Source organism: Neophocaena asiaeorientalis, unplaced genomic scaffold, assembly GCF_003031525.2.
Source record: "Neophocaena asiaeorientalis asiaeorientalis breed wild unplaced genomic scaffold, Neophocaena_asiaeorientalis_V1.1 scaffold118, whole genome shotgun sequence".
In the NCBI taxonomy this organism is placed as follows: domain Eukaryota; kingdom Metazoa; phylum Chordata; class Mammalia; order Artiodactyla; family Phocoenidae; genus Neophocaena; species Neophocaena asiaeorientalis.
Window position 1 is genome coordinate 3,745,968 of NW_020175528.1, and position 18,618 is coordinate 3,764,585.

Below are 18,618 nucleotides of genomic sequence, written 5' to 3' on the forward strand. Positions count from 1 at the left end.
CGGGCCTCTCACTGTTGTGGCCTCTCCCGCTGCGGAGCACAGGCTCCGGACGCGCAGGCTCAGCGGCCATGGCTCACGGGCCCAGCCGCTCTGCGGCATGTGGGATCTTCCCGGACCGGGGCACGAACCCGTGTCTCCTGCATCAGCAGGCAGACTCTCAACCACTGCGCCACCAGGGAAGCCCTCTTTTTCTGAATTTTAAACTCTCCTTAATGAAGGGAATAGAATCCCAAATCTGAGTGAAGGGCCCAGAGAGCTGCACACAGAAAAGAAACACCCTGCAGACACAGCACATCTGTTTCATCCTCCCAGCAGCTAGACTCCTCCCTCCCTCCCCTCTGCACCCTTCCCACCCCACCCAATTCATTAATAAAAATGGCTCCATCAAAAACTTAAATGCAGTTGCGTAATATAGAGGGATGATAATAAATTCTCATTTCTGCAGGCTCCAGAGGATACACGCGATAAGGTTTTGAATCTCTCCAATTTATGCTCTTCATACATTTTCCAGCCTCTCCTCCACGCGGCCTCATCGGCTTGGCTTGATCCTCAGTGATGCCTGCATTACCTGTGATTACCTCGGTGCTGTTCACGCCCATTAATTCAGCTGGGACTGACCCGGAGTTTGCTCAAGCTTGAGTCCATAGCCTCCTAGGCCAAGGTCCCCCTCATAAATGTTTTCCTTGCTTGGAGTCTGGGGTGAAGCTTTCTGGTCGAGACCCGGCCTTGCAGGAGGGCTGCAGGGTGAGGTCGCTTGCTCCTGGTAATTCATGGCCAGTTCATCCTGGTTTACAATACATTCTACATCATCCTCTTTGAGCTGTTCCTGGTTTTGGAAAGAAAGAGAGGTCACTTCCTGATAAAAGCAGAAAACAATAGCAGTCCTACAGTGTTAGAAACTAGGATGTTTGTTTTCCTTTTTTAACTGCCCTGTCTTGTCTCGGCTGAAGTTGCTGGTATGGCAGATGTCACGTTTTCCCTCCCTGTGGGTAAGAGAACATGTGCTAATTGAGCACCTCTGTGGATAAGGAAGTTAAAATAAAATGCAGTGGATTTTTGAATGGATACCTAATCTGGGTGAGAGGAGTTAGGAGTTTGCAGAATCCAGTGACCTCAGAGTACGGAATGATTCTCAATGTAGGTTTTGTAACACCCCTGCCTATCACAAAATTCTTAAAACTCAATGTCTGTTATATTTTCTCTAAAAAGTATATCCTCACAGCATGTTTCTTGGGATGGGTGTCACAGGGCTAAAAAGGGTTGGAAGTTACCATAGCAGATAATGGTGGAAATGAACTAGATCCAGCCACTAAAGTTTTCCTCAGACAGAGCTTCCCTTAAAGAAAGGAATTAAAATCTCAACTCTTCTTCCATTGGTTTTTGGAAGACCACACGAAATTACCTGTAGAATGAACCCTGGCTAGGTGACCTCAGCTCAGTGGTTTCCAACTTTGGCCTGTCTTGGAATCACTTGTTGAAGCACAGATGCTGGGCCCCTGAGACCAGAGTTCTGATGTAGGGCCTGAGAATTTGCAGTTCTAACAAGTTTCCAAGTGATGCTGAGGCTGCCGGTCTGAGGACACACTTTGAGAACCACTGGCTCAGGCTGTGGTGTCCTGAGCACGTCTGAGATCCGAGTCGCCTTTTTCTCTGTTTAGACAAGGGGTCAGCCAGCTGGACAACCTCCAAGGGTGCCACAAACTCCAAGATTCTACTCCTTGCCAATCCCTGACACTCTGATTTACTGATAAGGATTCTAATTGCTTCTCAGCATTTTTGATTCCACCCCCTTGAGCTATAAAGCACAGGCCTGATATTCTCAATCTCAAAACACAGCACTTTGTGAGGGCACATTCCTTCTTTTCTATTTTCTAAATTCATCTTATGGTTAAAAATATTGGTCACAATAAAAAAAATTGCATTTTTAAAAAGAAGAATGAGCCCACATTAGCAACAACTGAAAGGAGAAGAGAGATGATTCTCGGTGCCGTGAATTTTAAAAACGCTTCCTCCTCATGCTGGGAAGAAATAGCTCTGAGGTTCCCGGGCTCATCAGTATTCACCATGCCTGTCCCTCTTGGGATATGTACTCACCCCATAGGCCTGAGGACTGGTGAGCAGTCTGGAAATTGGGCCGCACCATTCAGGTAATGTTGTGGTCAGCGGAGGACCAGAGTGGGTTAAAATTGGTTTCAGATATCTGCGAGGCCTGTTAGGGAATACTTGCCAAGAGGAAGCCAGGATTTAGTTTCTTACACAGCACAAACATTTGCATGCCGCGAAAGAGACAGTTATTTTTACATTTAAATCGCCTACTCCCTCATTTAGGAGGTAATTTGGCCCGCAAAAATGGCTAGTTACATTCTTCGCTCCACACACGTTCCCAGCCCTCCTCGTGGTCTTTAATGATGGAGAAATGGCGCCTCGACCTGAATGACTTTAAGAGCAGCATACGAGACTGTGTTTACCTAAAACCGCACACACATCTTAAACCAGAGGTAATTGTCACAAAGAAGCGAGAGGTATTTCATAAAACGTTCACTCATTCTAGAACTGGGTAGTGAACAGAGATTGTTTACCAAAATATTTTCACTATTCAACACGTCACTTTATACTTCATACATCAATGCATGTCCATACGAAATAATGTAAATAAGCTGGAGCCGGGTTTATTCTATTGTCTAGCACCTGTCTTTCCCCCTCTCTTCATCCCAAAGTGCTCTAACAAGTTAAAACCTGTTCATCTAAAGTCGTTACGTTTCCCTCCAATCTAGCAATAATGAAATCCCTAGAGGCTGCCTCAGGTTGCCTTATTTATTTATTTATTTTCCTCCAAGAAAAGTAGTGAAATTATTTCACCATTCTATCAGAAACAGCTTTTAAGCTTTGTATTATTTCCTCTTCTGGAGAATAGGTCACCTCATCAACTTTCTGAAATGCTCTAATAAATAGGGAAAGGGAAAACAAAATGGAAGGCAGTTACCATCAGCTTGTGAGGATGTACAGTCACCCCCAGGCACTGAAGACGAGAGGTAATCTAGGCAATGGCTCTACTGGAGCCCACCCACCGCTGGACGGTGACAACATTCTGTCATGCCTGGGATGCTCTGAGCATGTGGGACAGAGGGAGGATGCAGCCCACATGGGCCAGGAATCTGGTTGCCTCTGGCTTCAAATCACTCACCACCACAGTGGGGACAAAGCAGGTGAGGCTCAGGAACACAGCCTAGTTATGATGTGAGGAGAGCAACTGAAAAGATGCTTAAGAGGGTCTGTAATTGCAACTGCGAATAGAAAACTTGATGACTCTTTTCAGATGCGCAGCTGCTGTGCTCAGTTAAGGACCGGGAAGATATTAAAGCTCAGAGCCTGGCATTCTCTGCAACATCTTGTAAGTCTATCTACAACTCTGGAAAGCCCTTGATGATTTGCCATTAATTTTTATTACAGAGTGTTATTACCTTCATTTTATGGATGAAAGAATTGAAGCCTAGAGATATGATGATTTTAAATAATCCGGAGGCTCCCTTTGCTATTTGAATCCACCACTGTCATCCCCTAGTGAAAGGTAATTTATCAGAGCAGAATCGTGCATGTGACCAGCTGGTTCTCTAGAGAGAAAAGCTTGCAGACAGCACCCCTGCTGGTGAGCTGAGGACCCTCTCAGGCAGGGGGCATGTGGTCTTACTAGGTTTTATGGTGTGCATAGGTCAGGGAAAATTTTTTTTTTTTTTAGGGCGGTGAGGTGGACGATATATATATATATATTATACAACTGAAGTATAAATCAAAAAAAATCCAGCCAATTTTATTTCCAGATGGAAAAGTAACAGCAAGTAAGCAACACTTTTAGCAATGTTGTGTAAATAAAAATGAGGTCTGTTGTTTAAGAGAGGCCTGGGCAACTTCCATTGTTTGAGGTTCTCAGTATAATGAGAAATCACAATGCCAAAATCATGTTACAAAAGGAAAACACAAATTTAACCTTGCACAAGGCACATTTTCTTCTTTTCATCCTGATGAGGTATCGCTTCAACTTTATGTGTCTTGTTACTGGAGCTAACACTTAATGACTTCCTTTGTAGCTTTCTGTGACTGTGAGGCCTGGACAAAATGGGCTACCATCTGGCCCCTCTGGACAAACTCTGGGATTTTCGACTCAGAAGACTTGGGCACAGCTGCCAGCTCTGCCCCTTCACCGACTCTATGACCTGTGGTCTAGTGATTGACCCCTGTGAGCCTCAAGCATTGCCATGGATATTAACTGAAATAACATGGAAAAGAGGTGTTACACTTTCACATGCCGTTCAAATGCTATTTTATTTAAAAACATTATTTTCTAAGCAATACTTTCTGGAGACAGTGGTGTGTCAATTATTGTGCAAATAACAGAGAGGAAATGATATGAGGGTAGAGGTGAGAGAGTGGCACTCCTGGCATTTGCTGTGGCATTGGGAGTCACAGGCTAGTCAGTGGTTGGAAGATTTGAGCTGCTCCTACACCAAAAATAGCTATTTGGGTTAAACATTGTTGTATTGGGGGGCTGGCGTCAGGTAGTAGGTGAGAGGTGGGAGAATTTGCTGACATAAGACTCTTCTAGGAAATTCATGATGCCATTCTGGCTGTGCTGGAGTCTCAGTAGCGGCAAGTCAAAGGAAGGACACATACACCGCGTGGCAAAAGTGAACGGAACACGTTAGCACCATCCGCAGACACGGCAGATGTGGACCAGAGTCTACGTTCTCCAACGTCTTGGTTTGCCCAATGCTTGCCATATATAATGTGCTCAGTGGATGTTTGTTGAATTTATAGTTTAGGAAAATATTCAGGGGTATTATGAGTGATGGAGGTGGATTCTGGGTAACTGTGTCAAGGGAAGAATGAAGGGAGCAGATTACAGCCAACAAATGAGGATTTCCTGAGGATAAAAGCCTAAGGAAGGTCAAGTCAGAGATGGATCTCTTGGGCCTAGGTTATTAGAGAAAGGGGACCATGTGGTAACGGCATAAAATAAAGTGGTTAGAAAACAACTTTGTGCTTCACTCATTCAATCATTCACTTGTTGCTTCATATACTCACACATTTTTATGTTATGCGCTAAACTACTGAAGTACCCACACAAGGAAATTAACAATTACATTACAGAATGGAAAGCTCCCTTGTCTCTAGACGGTGGTCTCCTTGAGGGCAGGGCTGTCCCCTTCAGCTGGATACAATGCTCGGCACATTTTAGATGTTCAAGAAATAGTTGTTGAATTAATGATGAAAACAGGCTCAAAGAGAGTAAAAGAATAGCTCAGTGGAACACAGCCAGTTAGTTATTGGCAGAGCTGGGCCCGAGACCCCAGACATTTCCACCACATTGGGCACCTTCCTGCTGGTATAGAGACACTGAGTAACAAGTCTCATCTAATTGGATAACATATTTGGAATTGGGGACTCAGTGACTTTCTGAGTTCTTCATTGCTGAGCAGTATCTGGAAAGTGGCTGGATCTCCAGGATTACCTGAATTATTAAAAAGTAAAAAAACTCTTTTGATCTACTGGAAAACCCAACTGCCGATTTTGCAAAATGTGTTATTTTTCTTATCAGGTTCTAGTATATGTTCGGAGACAGAGAGATTCCCCATTGGGTATTTCTGGTACAGCTAGCTTTGCTTTTCTAATAAGCTCAAAATGCATTGAGATGAAATGTTAAGCTCTGGGGGGGAAAAAAAAACAATGATTTTTCTCATCTTTAAAGGGCATAAGTTTGGGAAGAGCAGTCTGTTTCAGGAGATGTAAGTAAAATCTGGAACTCTACCTGGAATTTAACATGTGTGAAATAGGAAAGACAATTAACTCAGGCCAAAGGAGAAAATGCATCTGCTATCAGCAGGTCCAGAGCTAAATTTAGTGCTTAACTGAACCAACATCCAAAATAGTGGTGACATTGATTTCTCTCTTTTGTTAGTTTCTGTTTTGATTATTCTAAGTCCTCATGTTTTGTCCCTTGTAAGTTGCCAAAACCAATGGGTGCACAGCTTGCTCCTGCCTATGCCTCTCATAACACGGTCCTACATAGATTGGTCAGATGCAGAACCCCAAGCAAAGATCCAGCTCCACAAAAAACATCTGCCCCTTGGAAGGGAGTAAGCCCCATTGCCCTGTACTATGGACTGAATGTTTGTGTTCTCCCAAAATTCACATGTTGAAGCCCTGACCCCCACTGTGATGGTATTTGGAGATGGCACCTTTGGGAGGTAATTAGGGTTAGATGAGATCATGAGGCTGGGGCCTTCCTGAGGGGATTAGTGTCCTTATAAGAAGAGAATCCAGAGAGTTTGCTCTCTCTCTCTCCACATGCCCACAAAGGGGTCATGTGAACACACAGTGAGGTGGTGCCTGTTTGCAAGCCTGGAAGAGAGTTCTCACCAGAACCTGACCGTGCTGGCATCCTAAGCTCAGATTTCCAGTCCCCAGAACTGTGATAAAATAAGTTTCTGTTGTTTAAGGCAGCATTTTATGGTATTTTGTTATGGCAGCCTGAGAAGACTAACATGCCCCTGTTTCTGGACTTCTTGAAAAGTCATTGATTTCAGAACCCTGAAGAGCTATGTTCTATCTTGGCTTTCTCTAAACATGCCTCATCGTGAAGACCATCTTGGCATTTGTTAAAAATTCAGATGTCCAAGTCTTGCCCTGGAGATTTTGATTTGGCAGGTCTGGGAAGTTGCCTGGGACTCTGAATTTTCAATGGCCCAGGCAACTGATGATCAGGCAAGTATGGAACACAGTGGTCTCTCTCCAGAGTATTGCCCTCCATATGAGATTTAGATCTTAAATAGGAAGAAAAAGAACATGGCCTCTTATGTCCATAAAGCCAACATTTTTAGGGTGAGCATAGGTATAAGATAAGCCCATTTTGCCCAGAACCCAGACCTGACTAAAGCCAATTGTTTCAACTTGTCCCTGGGGGATGGGTCAGCAACTTGGCTCAACAAGATACAGTCTTGATGATGTTACACCTGAGAGTGGAATAATGAAGCATCGCATCTTGGCTTGTGTAGGAAGACTTTGTGCCTATTGGGAGCATTTGCATGTGTTTGTATGTATAAGCTTGATAAATGGTCTTGTTATCAGGAAAAAATTCTTGTTAATTCAGAGGTGTGTAGAGAAGGAAAGCACACTTATCTTTTTAGGAATACACCCTGCATCTTTTTATTTATAAGACATTTCTCTATACCTTATTTTCTCTTTACAACTGTAGGTAGGTATTATAGTCCCATTTTAAAGATCAAGAAATGTGTAGTCAGATGGCTTTTCGATTCTCTTCTAAACTATCTTTACCTCCCTTTCCAGAGCACATTTAACTTCCAGGGCTGACTTGCTACCAGAGATGGTCAGGGATCAATGGCAGGTGAGTAGGGAAGGGTAAGTGCATCCCAGAGTGGGAGCTGACCTTGCCCTCCAAGCCCATATGTTACTGCAGGAAACCAGGTCCCATTTGCTATGGACTTGCTGAGTCCTCACGCTGGTATTTACTCAGCATCCATGAACAGAACAAGTAGAGGATAGCCCCAAATTGTACACACCCCATCATTCTTTGATTCCAATATACAAATCACACCCTTTATGCTTTATTTCACAGGAAATGTGGACTAATAAATTGAATTGAGTGTGTTCTCCTTCTTCCTTAGGATATGTTGGATTCTGTAATTTGACACACTGTCTTGCCATCTTGCTTAAGTATGTGATGAAAAATTTTGCTGAGGTGTATTTGGGGTTCAGGTTGGAGGAAGGCTTTAAGAGTCCAACCAAAAGCCCTCTTCTTTAAGCTGTTTTATCACTCTGTTCTCTCTACCTTGAGGGAGGACTTCCCATTCTGCACTGGCACACACAGAGAACATAGAGGTGTGGTCCTGTCTTTGCAGCAGCCACTCTATTTCAAGAACAAGCTATCAAGAATATACAATGGAATATTACTCAGCCATAAAAAAGTACGAAATTGCATCATTTGTAGTGATGTGGAAGAATCTAGAGTCTGTTATACAGAGTGAAGTAAGTCAGAAAGAGAAAAACAAATATTGTATATTAACGCATATATATGGAATCTAGAAAAATAGTACTGATGAACATATTTGCAGGCCAGAAAAGAGACGCAGATGTAGAGAACGGACTTGTGGACATGGGAGGAAAGGGGAGGGTGGGACAAAGTGAGAGAGTAGACCTGACATATATACACTACCATTTGTAAAATAGATAGCTAGTGGGAAGCTGTTGTATAGCACAGGGAGCTCAGCTTGGTGCTCTGTGATGACCTAGAAGGGTGGGATGGGGGGGTGGCAGGGAGACTCAACAGGGAGGGGATATATATATATATATACATACATATAGCTGATTCACTTCGTTCTACAGCAGAAACTAATACAACATGGTAAAGCAATTATACTCCAATTTAAAAAAAAAAGAAAAAAATAAAAACAAGGAAAAGGCAGAAACCCACTATTCACATACAAGGGTGAACATGTATTCCTTTGGTTGACAATCCTAACCTTTACCATTTTAAAGGAAATTGCCCTAGACAAGTGCTAGGGCAGAAAGGAAGCCCGAATAAACACCCTGAGGGGTAAGCAGAACTGCCTGGAATAAGATAGCAAGGAGTGACTGCAAGCCCCTTCAGCCTGATCTCTGAGCTCTGCTACTCACATGTCTGTTTGGAGAATGGCTTTCCCTTCAAGGCCAGGCTGGTTTGTCCTTTCCTCCCAATAGCCATCTCAGATCTGCCACGCTGAACTGCTTCAGCTCCATGGCGGATCCGGAGCAACATGTATAATACATACCTGCTTGACAGCATTTATCACATTGTCTTAAAGCTGATTGTTTACATCTCCATCTTCCTCTTTAGACTCTAAGCTCCTTGAGGGAGCTTATAAAATAAAATCTTTTTATTGTAAAATGAAAAAGTGATACATCAAACATCATAAATCTAATGTGTATCTTAATGGATCATTATAAGGCATGGAAACCTTCCAGATTCCAGGAAACAGAACTATGTCGCCTACCCTTGAAGCCCTTTTCAGGTGTCTCATCCTAATCAAAACTTCTTCCTCTCTCCAAAAGTAACTACTATCCTGATTTTTATACGAGTCACTTCCTTGAGTTTTTAATTACAGTTTTGTCACTTAAATGTACATTCTGGCACACTACAGTTTGGTCTTGCCTATTTTTAAAAATGTGTTACATCTTTTAATCTATAGATTCCTCTTCCACCCTTTTCTTTATAATTTATTTGCTGAAGAACCTGGGCCATTGGACCTGTGGAGTTTCCCATGGTCTGAATTGCTGATTGCAAACTCATGTGCATCCCAGCATGTTCCTCTGCCCTTCGTATCTCCTGCAAATGGCCAGCTGGATCCAGAGACTGGATCAGATTCAGGCTTTATTCTACCCCTTCTGCAAGACTAAAGAAGGCACATCATATCTGGTTGTCTCTCTTTGTGTGATTTTAGCAGCCACTGATGTGTAATAACTATATCTATTTGCTCACTGGGGTGTGCAAACAGTGAAATTCTAATTTTATCTTTTTATTATTTTATTAGGTAGAATACTTTTATAAAGAGACACTTTTCATTTGTCCTATTGGGATATTCAGTGGAATAGTCAATACAGGAAAGGCAAGATAAATACTTGATTTATTCCCTCTATTTACTAGTTTTCCAGATAATGATTGGTTATGACCCTCTGAAAATGACTGATTCTTTGTTTAAATATCACCATAAAGTAATGCTGAATTTAAATGAATTTGATTGCAATTTTTATCACTGTTGAAGCTCAAACTGAAGCTCTTTGGTCAATGGGAATCTTCAGATCGGCTTCTGAGTCCTATTGACATGATGCCAGCATCTTTGATAGCTTCCTTGTCATCTGCATGGCAAGTTGTAGGTTCAGCTTATACATTTCTGTTTCAGACCTCAAAGAGGCTATTTCTCCAAACTTCTCTGGGTTTTTTTTTCCAGTGAGAAAGGGTACTTTAACAGCACAACCTGGATACCAAAGGTTGCAATATAAAATGGGGTGCTGGCAAATGTATAACAACTGACTCTCGTAAAAAAAGGGCAGATTTGTAGCATTTCCTAATTTTCATGGTGTAAATACTCCCATTATGGCTGATTCCAATATACCAACATGGAGTCATTAAATGTGGAGTTGGGACAAATGTGTACAATCTGTTCTTACCAGCTCTTGTAAACCAGCTTCACCACACCACTGATTATATATCTCATGAGTTCCTATGGATACTTCCAATTCAAGTTCAAGAACTTCTGATTCTCAAAGACATAGGGGATGATAGAATTAGAATACCCCACAATGACTCATTTGTTTTATCCATAGTTTTATACTTACAGTAGTCTCATAATCATAATATACTACCACCGTAATAATTACATCATATATTAAAAATGTTTGCTTATCCTTCCTCCATTCTAACTTCTCATTAAAAAAAGAAAATCTGTAGTAGAACTATTCCTAGTTGTACTATATTTACATTGTCAGAATATATAACCATTACATTCTATACGCTCTCTCAGCCCTCATGTAATCTTAGCACTACAGGTAACTGTACATTTAATGTTCACCTTCAGGCCTTATGTCAATGTCTTTCTAGTCATTTTGATTCTTTGAAGCTTGTTCTTTAGTAGATTCCTTAGGAAGGACTCATGGAAACATTCGCTGAGTTCTCGAATATTGATGAGAGTTAGTGCCCTTTATATATTGAAACTGTTTTTCTGGAAGTAAAATTGTGGGCTTATACTTTCTTTATTTGATCACTTAAATATGTTTCTATTTTCTTTTAACATAAGAAGTTGCTCCTGAAAAGTCTAATGAAAATATAATTTTCTCTCCCTTATAAATCACATTTTTTTTCTCTAAATGTCTGAAGGACTTTTTAAATTTTTTCATTAATTTCACTAATTTTTTTCTGATGTTTGCTGTTCCTAGTTGATAGTCTCAGGTACATGGTGTGCTCTTTCAATGTGTAGTTCCCAATGTGTTAAATGTGTGTGTTGTATTTCAGGGAAGTTCTCTTGAGTTAGGACTTGTTCTGTTTCCTTGCTTTGCTCTTTTTCCAGGGATTCCTGTTTTCTAGATGTTCAATTTCCTGTGCCTATCTTCAATATTTGTCACTTTCTCTTGAATCTTTTTAATCTTTTTCTTCATTTATTTTTGACTTAAAAACTTCTCTTTCTTTTCACTTGCATTTTCTCTTAAGGTATTATCCATTGTGTTTATTTGCTTTTGTAGTCTTTCGAATTTACTATTCATTTCTGAAATAATTTTTAAAAAATTTTAAATTGTTTCCAGAGCTTTTTTCTAATTCTGATTTATTTCGTTCTTTCATAGCTTGTATCATTTTTTTAAGGTCTTTTAACTTGCTTTAATATAGCATGTTATAGTTTTGATTTATTTATGGGCACATCTTTCTGGCATGTTTTCATTATTTGTAGAGATGTTATTCTGCTCCTCATCCTCTTATTTGTTTTTTTTCCTTATAATAAGTCTCTATGGGATTTGACTTCTTTTCTGTTGTTCGTTCTTATGTAAAATTAGTTTTCCTAAAGTTATAGAATAAGGTAGGGTTCAGGAAAGCTCTTCTGACTTCACAGGGTTCCCTCTTCTGTTGTTTTTATATAGTGGTAAACATGGTGGCATGCATTCTGAGATTTCCTGCCCTGTTTCCTGTCCCACCGCACTTCCCCCCACCCCCAACTGATCTGGACCTTGTCTTTCCTTTATCACTATTGTCTCTATGCAGCTCAATTTTAACTCCACTCCAAGGCCATTTCTCCTGAGTGTAGGGCCCTGACCTTGAAGGGAGACTTCTGAAAAAATGTCCGTGTGCTCATCACTCGTGTACAATTTTGAGAGCTCTCAGGGGTCTCGACAGCCCATTCAGTCCTTCTTCCTGGGACCTTCCACTTATTCCTCTTAGAGAAAACTACATCCCCCACTCCCTGCCCCAACACCAGGTTTAGGGATGTTTATCAAATTGGTCCAACTACACTTTCCAGGAAATACTATTGGCCATTCAGTTCTCCTGATTTCAGATGTTACCTCAGATGTTACCCTATTGCTTCCTTTTTCCTCCTGAATGGACACTTGTACTATTGGTAGTTTGTTTCCCCTCACTTTTAATTTGGAGTTTGTGAGAAAACTTGCCCCTAGTTTTGCTGTAAATGTGTCCATGGATTTTGGTTTTGTTACCTAATTGTTCTGCCTATTTTTTTTTTAAACTTAAAATTTTTTTTACTTACTTTTTTAAATTGTTCTGCCTATTTATTTATTTATTTATTTTGCAGTACGCGGGCCTCTCTCTCACTGTTGTGGCCTCTCCCGTTGCGGAGCACAGGCTCCGGACGCGCAGGCTCAGCGGTCATGGCTCACGGGCCCAGCCGCTCTGCAGCACGTGGGATCTTCCTGGACCAGGGCACGAACCCATGTCACCTGCATCGGCAGGTGGACTCTCAACTACTGCACCACCAGGGAAGCTGTGTTCTGCCTATTTTTATGTAGGGATTTGGAGAGATTGAGAGACTGCTGATGATGCCACTGCCATCTTCCCAGAATCCTCCAGGACTGAATTTTATTTGATCTTCTATCTTTGGTGATTAGTATCTAGCACATTACTAATGAATGGGGATGTGGTCTAGTTAGATTTGTAAATTGTGCTCTGTCTGAATTGCCTAAGCTAACTGGGGACTGTCCGTAATTCAACCAATGTGGCTTAGATTTATTAATATGGACTTCCTATGTCACAGCCAGATGAGCTGATGGTACCTGGAGCCATGATTCCCAACCTTCCCTGGCCTTGGACTGGCATCTCTGAAAGAACGCCTGTGTGCTCATCATTTGCGTAAAATTTCATGTGACATTTCAGAGAGTTCCCAGATGCCTTGAAATGCATCCATGTTCCCCTAGAAGTCCTGAGCTAGGAAATTCTGGTGATTAAGTATTAAGGACAAGGGCCGACTAAAGGCCGATAAAATGATGTGCTTGCTATCTTATTTGTACAGGGAGTTGGTTTTATCAGCGATATCTATAGGATCTAACTATCAAATGTTAATTCTGTTGGGCTTCTCGGTTCCAGATAGACAATCCAGGGACAGAGAAAGGGCAGTGGGGTTTGTTGAAAGGTTAAAGGAAAGAAGACAGTTGTAGGATACCAAAGCAGCCAGTGTAAGTAGGGCAAGTGGACAGGAGATAAACAGGGGGAAATATTGGAATCATGAAGCTGGAGGAAACCTGAGAGTTCATCTGATCCACAGCCTTGGATTTAAATACAAAAGGAAGTCTAAACCTGGGTTTTTTCCAAGTGTGGTCACCTGCTCATCTGCGTCAGAATCATTGTTGCTTCTTAAAATGCAGATTTCCAGGCCCTTGACCCTGACCCCCTTAGGTGGGGGGCCTAGCAATCTGCATATTAAGAGCTCCCTGAAAACCACTGGTCTAAATGATGCAGAGCAGAATGGCATCCTGTCTCTTGAAGAACTGTGGATGTGGAGGTACAATATCTACGAGCTGCACAGTGCAATAATAACCATGATGACAATAGTATTACTTTCACTCTTACCACCACTGCTTCTCCTCCTACTACTCTGACCTTAAAATTTTTCCCTTTGGGCACAGGATGGGATCACAGATTTCCAGGAATCTGCTGCCTATCAGACGCAGTTAAATCCATTTGCGCCACATGGGAGGTTACATCTGGCTCATTGTTTCGAGAGAAGACAGTTCTGGAGAAGAACGCTGCTGACCCTCACATGGAGTGGGTCTTGGCTTCTCGTGGCCTTCTGGTTGTCAGGGGAAGTGCTGCCCCAGACCGGGGCATGAACCCGTGTCCCCTGCATCGGCAGGCGGACTCAACCACTGCGCCATACTTTTTTAAGCGCAGGTCTGGCCACATAATAAGCACTCAGCAAACATTAGTTAACGTTATTATTATTTTCACTGTGTCCTTTGAGGAGTTGTATGTATTAGAAATATATTCCAAATATCCCCAAGTCAATTTACTCATGAAAACCCCTCCATGTGCCCCAAGGATTTCCTAATATTTCTTCTGCTGGCTGCTGGAGCCCAGAGGAAGGTACTGCAAAGTTTCTCTCAGAAGATTCCCTTCTGTTCTTGGAGCTGTGCCCCACGTGATGGTGCCCAGGGAGGATCTGCTCACTGTTTCATGTCAGCAGGGTTTCAATGGAGCACTTACATTCCAAGGCTCCTGACACAGGAATGACCTGTCTCCACGGGAGTGAGGCACTCGCTCAGAAGGAGGGTGTTTTCATATTGGGCATCGGGTTTTTAAGGTCGCCCTAGAGCAGCCCTTTCTCATCATTGTATTTGTTTCTCTGGGCTCTGGTTGTCCTTGAGGCCAATCCAACTTTCCTATACTCTGAAGACACTGTCTCTTCCTGGCCATTTATTGAACTCCTTACTATTGAGAAAGACAAATCTCCGTCGCTCTGTCTCTCTCTCTCTCTCTGTCTCACACACACACACACACACACACACCAGCAACACTGACTGCTGTAACCCACTGAGTTAGTTACATATATGGGAATCAGGGTATGTGACACTGGGTTATTTGAAGCTATGGAATGAAGCCCCATTCAGGACACATTAGAAACTCCTTTCCCTTTGACTGAGAGGACATAAGAGGAGAGCCCTTTGTTGTTACAGGGTCACATGTCATAAATAATCTCATTCTGCTCTCCAGGCACAGTTTTCTCTCAGATGCAGTCACTTTCAAACTTTTTTCCCCCTCTAACCCCTACCTGGAAATACATTTTATAATTGCTTCTCAGTACGTGTCCTAACATCTGCCAAGTCATAAAAGTAAAAATACTGCTGTGATGCACTTGGGTCTATTCCTATTTTTATTCTTGGTCCTATTCTCCATCCTACCCTATCCTACCCTATCCTATCCTACCCTACCCTACCTATCCTATCTCATCCCATTCAGTCTGTCTTCTATATATCTTTCTCCTGAGCATTGCTAGGATTCACCAATATCCAGGTCTCCTAGTCTCTCAGGTACATCAGCATCTTTGAAGAAGTTGCCTCGGCTTCCTTGAAGTAGGTGGGGCTATATCACTAATTCTGGCCAATGTGCTGTGGTCACGGTGACTAGTGTCACTTCTACGCTGAAACATAGGAAGCCAGCAAACCTCCAGCTCACTCTTTCCCTGATACAGTGATCCCAGGAGGCCTCAGGTTGAGTTGGTGGAGCCACAGATCAAAGCTGCCTGCATCACTGAGTTGCCTCATGGAGGTCTGTTGCCCTAGAGGGTCACCTGCATCCTTAGCAGCCTTTAAGTAAGAGAGAAATAGAAATGTTTGTTGGGCCACTGAGATCTGGGAAGTGTTTGTTACCACAGGGTAGTCTATCCTATTTTAATATGGTGTTCTCGTGTATTTCTTTCTTTTAAGAAATGCTGGTCCTGGGTTACTGAAATGATTCCATGATCCACTATGGGTAGCCTCCTACAATTTGCAAATCTTATTTTCAAAGCATCTGCCACATCGACAGCCCCAAAGTTTAGGTAGAGAGAGAACGCCACAGAGGAGGGCAAGCACGTACCAGTACCGTCTCTCTTCAGGGTTCCAAATACTGGGGATTGGTTGACTTAAGGACTACTTGGTTGTGTGACTTGGGACCTAGAGAGTTAGGTTACAATCGTTTTGGTGGGGAGGCACCAGGGACTAGTTCCAAAGGTGACTGAGTAGTGCATTTACCCTTTCTGTGGGACATTTTTTTTGCCTTTTGGATGTACACGGATCCAGATTCAGGCCTCATATATACTGCATTTTATCAGTAGTCCTATGTGCGCCGAGAACCCAAACAAGCAGTGTATCCTGCTCATTATTAAAAGAAGTTGGAGTACAATCGCATGACTGCTCCTACTGAGCTGTCAAGTGGTGAGATCAGAGGTCTCCCTCATGGCTGCGTCCTTGACTAGATACTTGAACTTCATTATCCTCTGTTGATCCTACTTACTTTCCCAACCCTGTTCCCCATACTTTTCCACAATCCTTAGTTTCCGATAAATGTAGTTGGGCACTGATTCCTGTTTATGTATCACTGTCTCTCTGGGCCTTTGCCTATGCCATCCCCTCCATTTAAACAGCTTTTCTTTTCACCTTGGCACTTGGAAATCCTACATCCTTTCAGACACAGTTCAACTGTCACTGTCTCTGAAATCCCACTGATCTTTTATTTACTCCTCTTCTAGGACTTACCACTCTCTACCTTACGAGGATTAAAGTTCAATTCTCCTCCCGCCATCCTACCTTGAGCCAGAGCTGTTCTCTTTTAGCTTTTCTATCTTGGGGCTCCTCATAAAATTCCATCCAAATAAAAGGCTGCCTATGAACAATAACCATAACACATACCCTAAAGTTAGAAAATCCACTGACTTAAAAAAATAAGGTTGAGGGACTTCCCTGGTGGCGCGGTGGTTAAGAATCCGCCTGCCAATGCAGGGGATACGGGTTTGAGCCCTGGTCCAGGGAGACCCCACGTACCGCGGAGCAACTAAGCCCGTGCACCACAAGTACTGAGCCTGCGCTCTAGAGACCGCGCGCCACAGCTGCTGAGCCCGCGTGCTGCAGCTACTCAAGCCTGCACGCCTAGAGCCCATGCTCTGCAACAAGAGAAGCCACTGCAATGAGAAGCCTGCGCACCGCAACAAAGAGTAGCCCCCGCTCTCCGCAACTAGAGAAAGCCCACGTGCGGCAATGGAAGACCCAACTCAGCCAAAATAATAATAATAAATAATAAATAAAAAATAAATAAACCAAGGTTGATTTACTAAGACATGGAAGGCCTTTGCAGGCTACTCACTGTTCCCATATTTACCAAAAACTATACGGACTTTTATCTTTGCACGCTCTGTTTCTTTTGCAAGGAACGAAGCCCAATATCTTTGGGGGAGGCCCATTTATTCTTTAAAGCCTATGGGATAATTGCTTTTTGCCTATCCAATATCCAGTCTCCCTTTCTTCCTTATGATAGCAAGAGGTTCTATTTCCTCAGCAGATTAGGTGGCCAATGGAACTGAAGAAGTTTGTTGGGTAGAATTTCTAGAGAAGCTCTGCAAAGAGAGCTTCAATTTTGTCCTTTTTCCTTTCTTGCCCGGCACTTGTACGTGCTGTCTGAAGCTCCAGCAGCTATTTTGGAGCCATGAGGTAAACTTGAGAATAGAAGCTGTATACTGAGGATGGTAGAGGAGAAAGATAGGAGGACCATAGGAATACTGATGACATCATAGAACTCTGTTACCAGCTGTAGACTGTTTAATGCTGGACTTCTTTTACGTGAGATGAAACCTCTATTTGGATTAAGCTTTATTTATTTGGATTTTTGTTATATGCAGCAAAACATAATCCTAATGGATATACCGCTCAAATTCTTCTTTGTCACCATCCCTGTATCCTAACTAGGGAATTTTTTTACTGGGGCTCCCACAGGCCTTCACTCAACTTTCTGAGTATATTTATGTTGATATATAAGAACTATTTGACTATATATCTCCTCCCCTGTAAGACTGTGAGCTCCTTGAGGGAGGAACATTGTCTCATTCCTTTTTGTGTCTGCAGTGCTTAATGTCCAGTAGCTAGAAATGAGTCTTCTCAACTGATGTTTGTTGAGTTGAATTGAGACTTGAAAAGGATTTCAGGTTTTCTGTTAACTTGCAAATTCTTTGGGAAAGGGTATTATCTGAAACCCGAACCTTATTTGGGATTTAGCTGGCAAGAAATAAAATCATGGGAAATGACACTGGACGGGGGCCTTTGGGATGAGGGTGTGAGGGATGAGTAGGGCTGAACTGGCCACAGGAGGAAAGGTGGGAAAAATCACAGCCATGGATTTCAGCCCATCTGGATCTCCCTAGGGCAGCTCTTGTTTGCTGTTATGCTTTTCTGTACAAGAACCTCGCTCCCTGGAGAGCCCTAGAGGAGGCTGCCTGCATTAGGAATGCTTTACCTCATCCCTCCTGCCTCTCTGAGAGGCAAAGCTTCTCTCCCGAGACCAGGTATCACAGATAACTGGCTCCTTGGGCATAGCTGCGAGTGCCTCCTGCATGCCCCAGCCCTGTCCCCTTGGTCCTCCCAAACCACTTTGGAAGGGTCTGTCACTCTTGAGTTGCAAGATTAAATGAATGCATGTTTGGATAAGATGCTTTTGGGCCCTAGATCAAAGTCTTACCTACCCGGGCTCTAGAGCCCTTTCAGAGCGAGTATAAAACCTGCCCCCCACCTTTCAGTGAATTACGGGTGCAGAAGGAGAGAAGTCCTACATATCCACCGTATCAACACATCTTCTCAGGAGCAGAGCTCAGGTGGCGTCCTCTGAAACCGGTGCGCTGAGTAAATGGAAAGACGCACTTTCTATTAAAACCGTTCAAAAATTTTATTGGCATGAACAAATATGCTCCTTTGGCTAAATAAAACCACTGGAGGGCCAATTAAACCATGCCACGTGATATGATTATTCTCTCCTTGTAAAAATAATAAAAAATGTCTTGGTAGGTCTGCTGTGCTTTTGTGTGTCTGCTTTAAACAAACGGTTCCAGGGTCTTT

General features: G+C 42.7%; 1 protein-coding gene across 1 annotated transcript in view; it reads right to left on the reverse strand.

The window, feature by feature from the left end:
- Positions 1-385: 385 nt before the first annotated feature.
- SLC9A9 (solute carrier family 9 member A9) overlaps positions 386-18,618 on the reverse strand; it is a 532,106-nt gene continuing 513,873 nt past the window's right edge. The window contains exons 15-16 of the mRNA XM_024769140.1: positions 2,095-2,200; positions 386-826 (exon numbers count right to left, since the gene is read on the reverse strand). Of these exons, the coding sequence (XP_024624908.1) occupies positions 599-826; positions 2,095-2,200 (334 nt within the window). The 3' untranslated portion in view covers positions 386-598. The remainder of the gene's footprint in view (positions 827-2,094; positions 2,201-18,618) is intronic.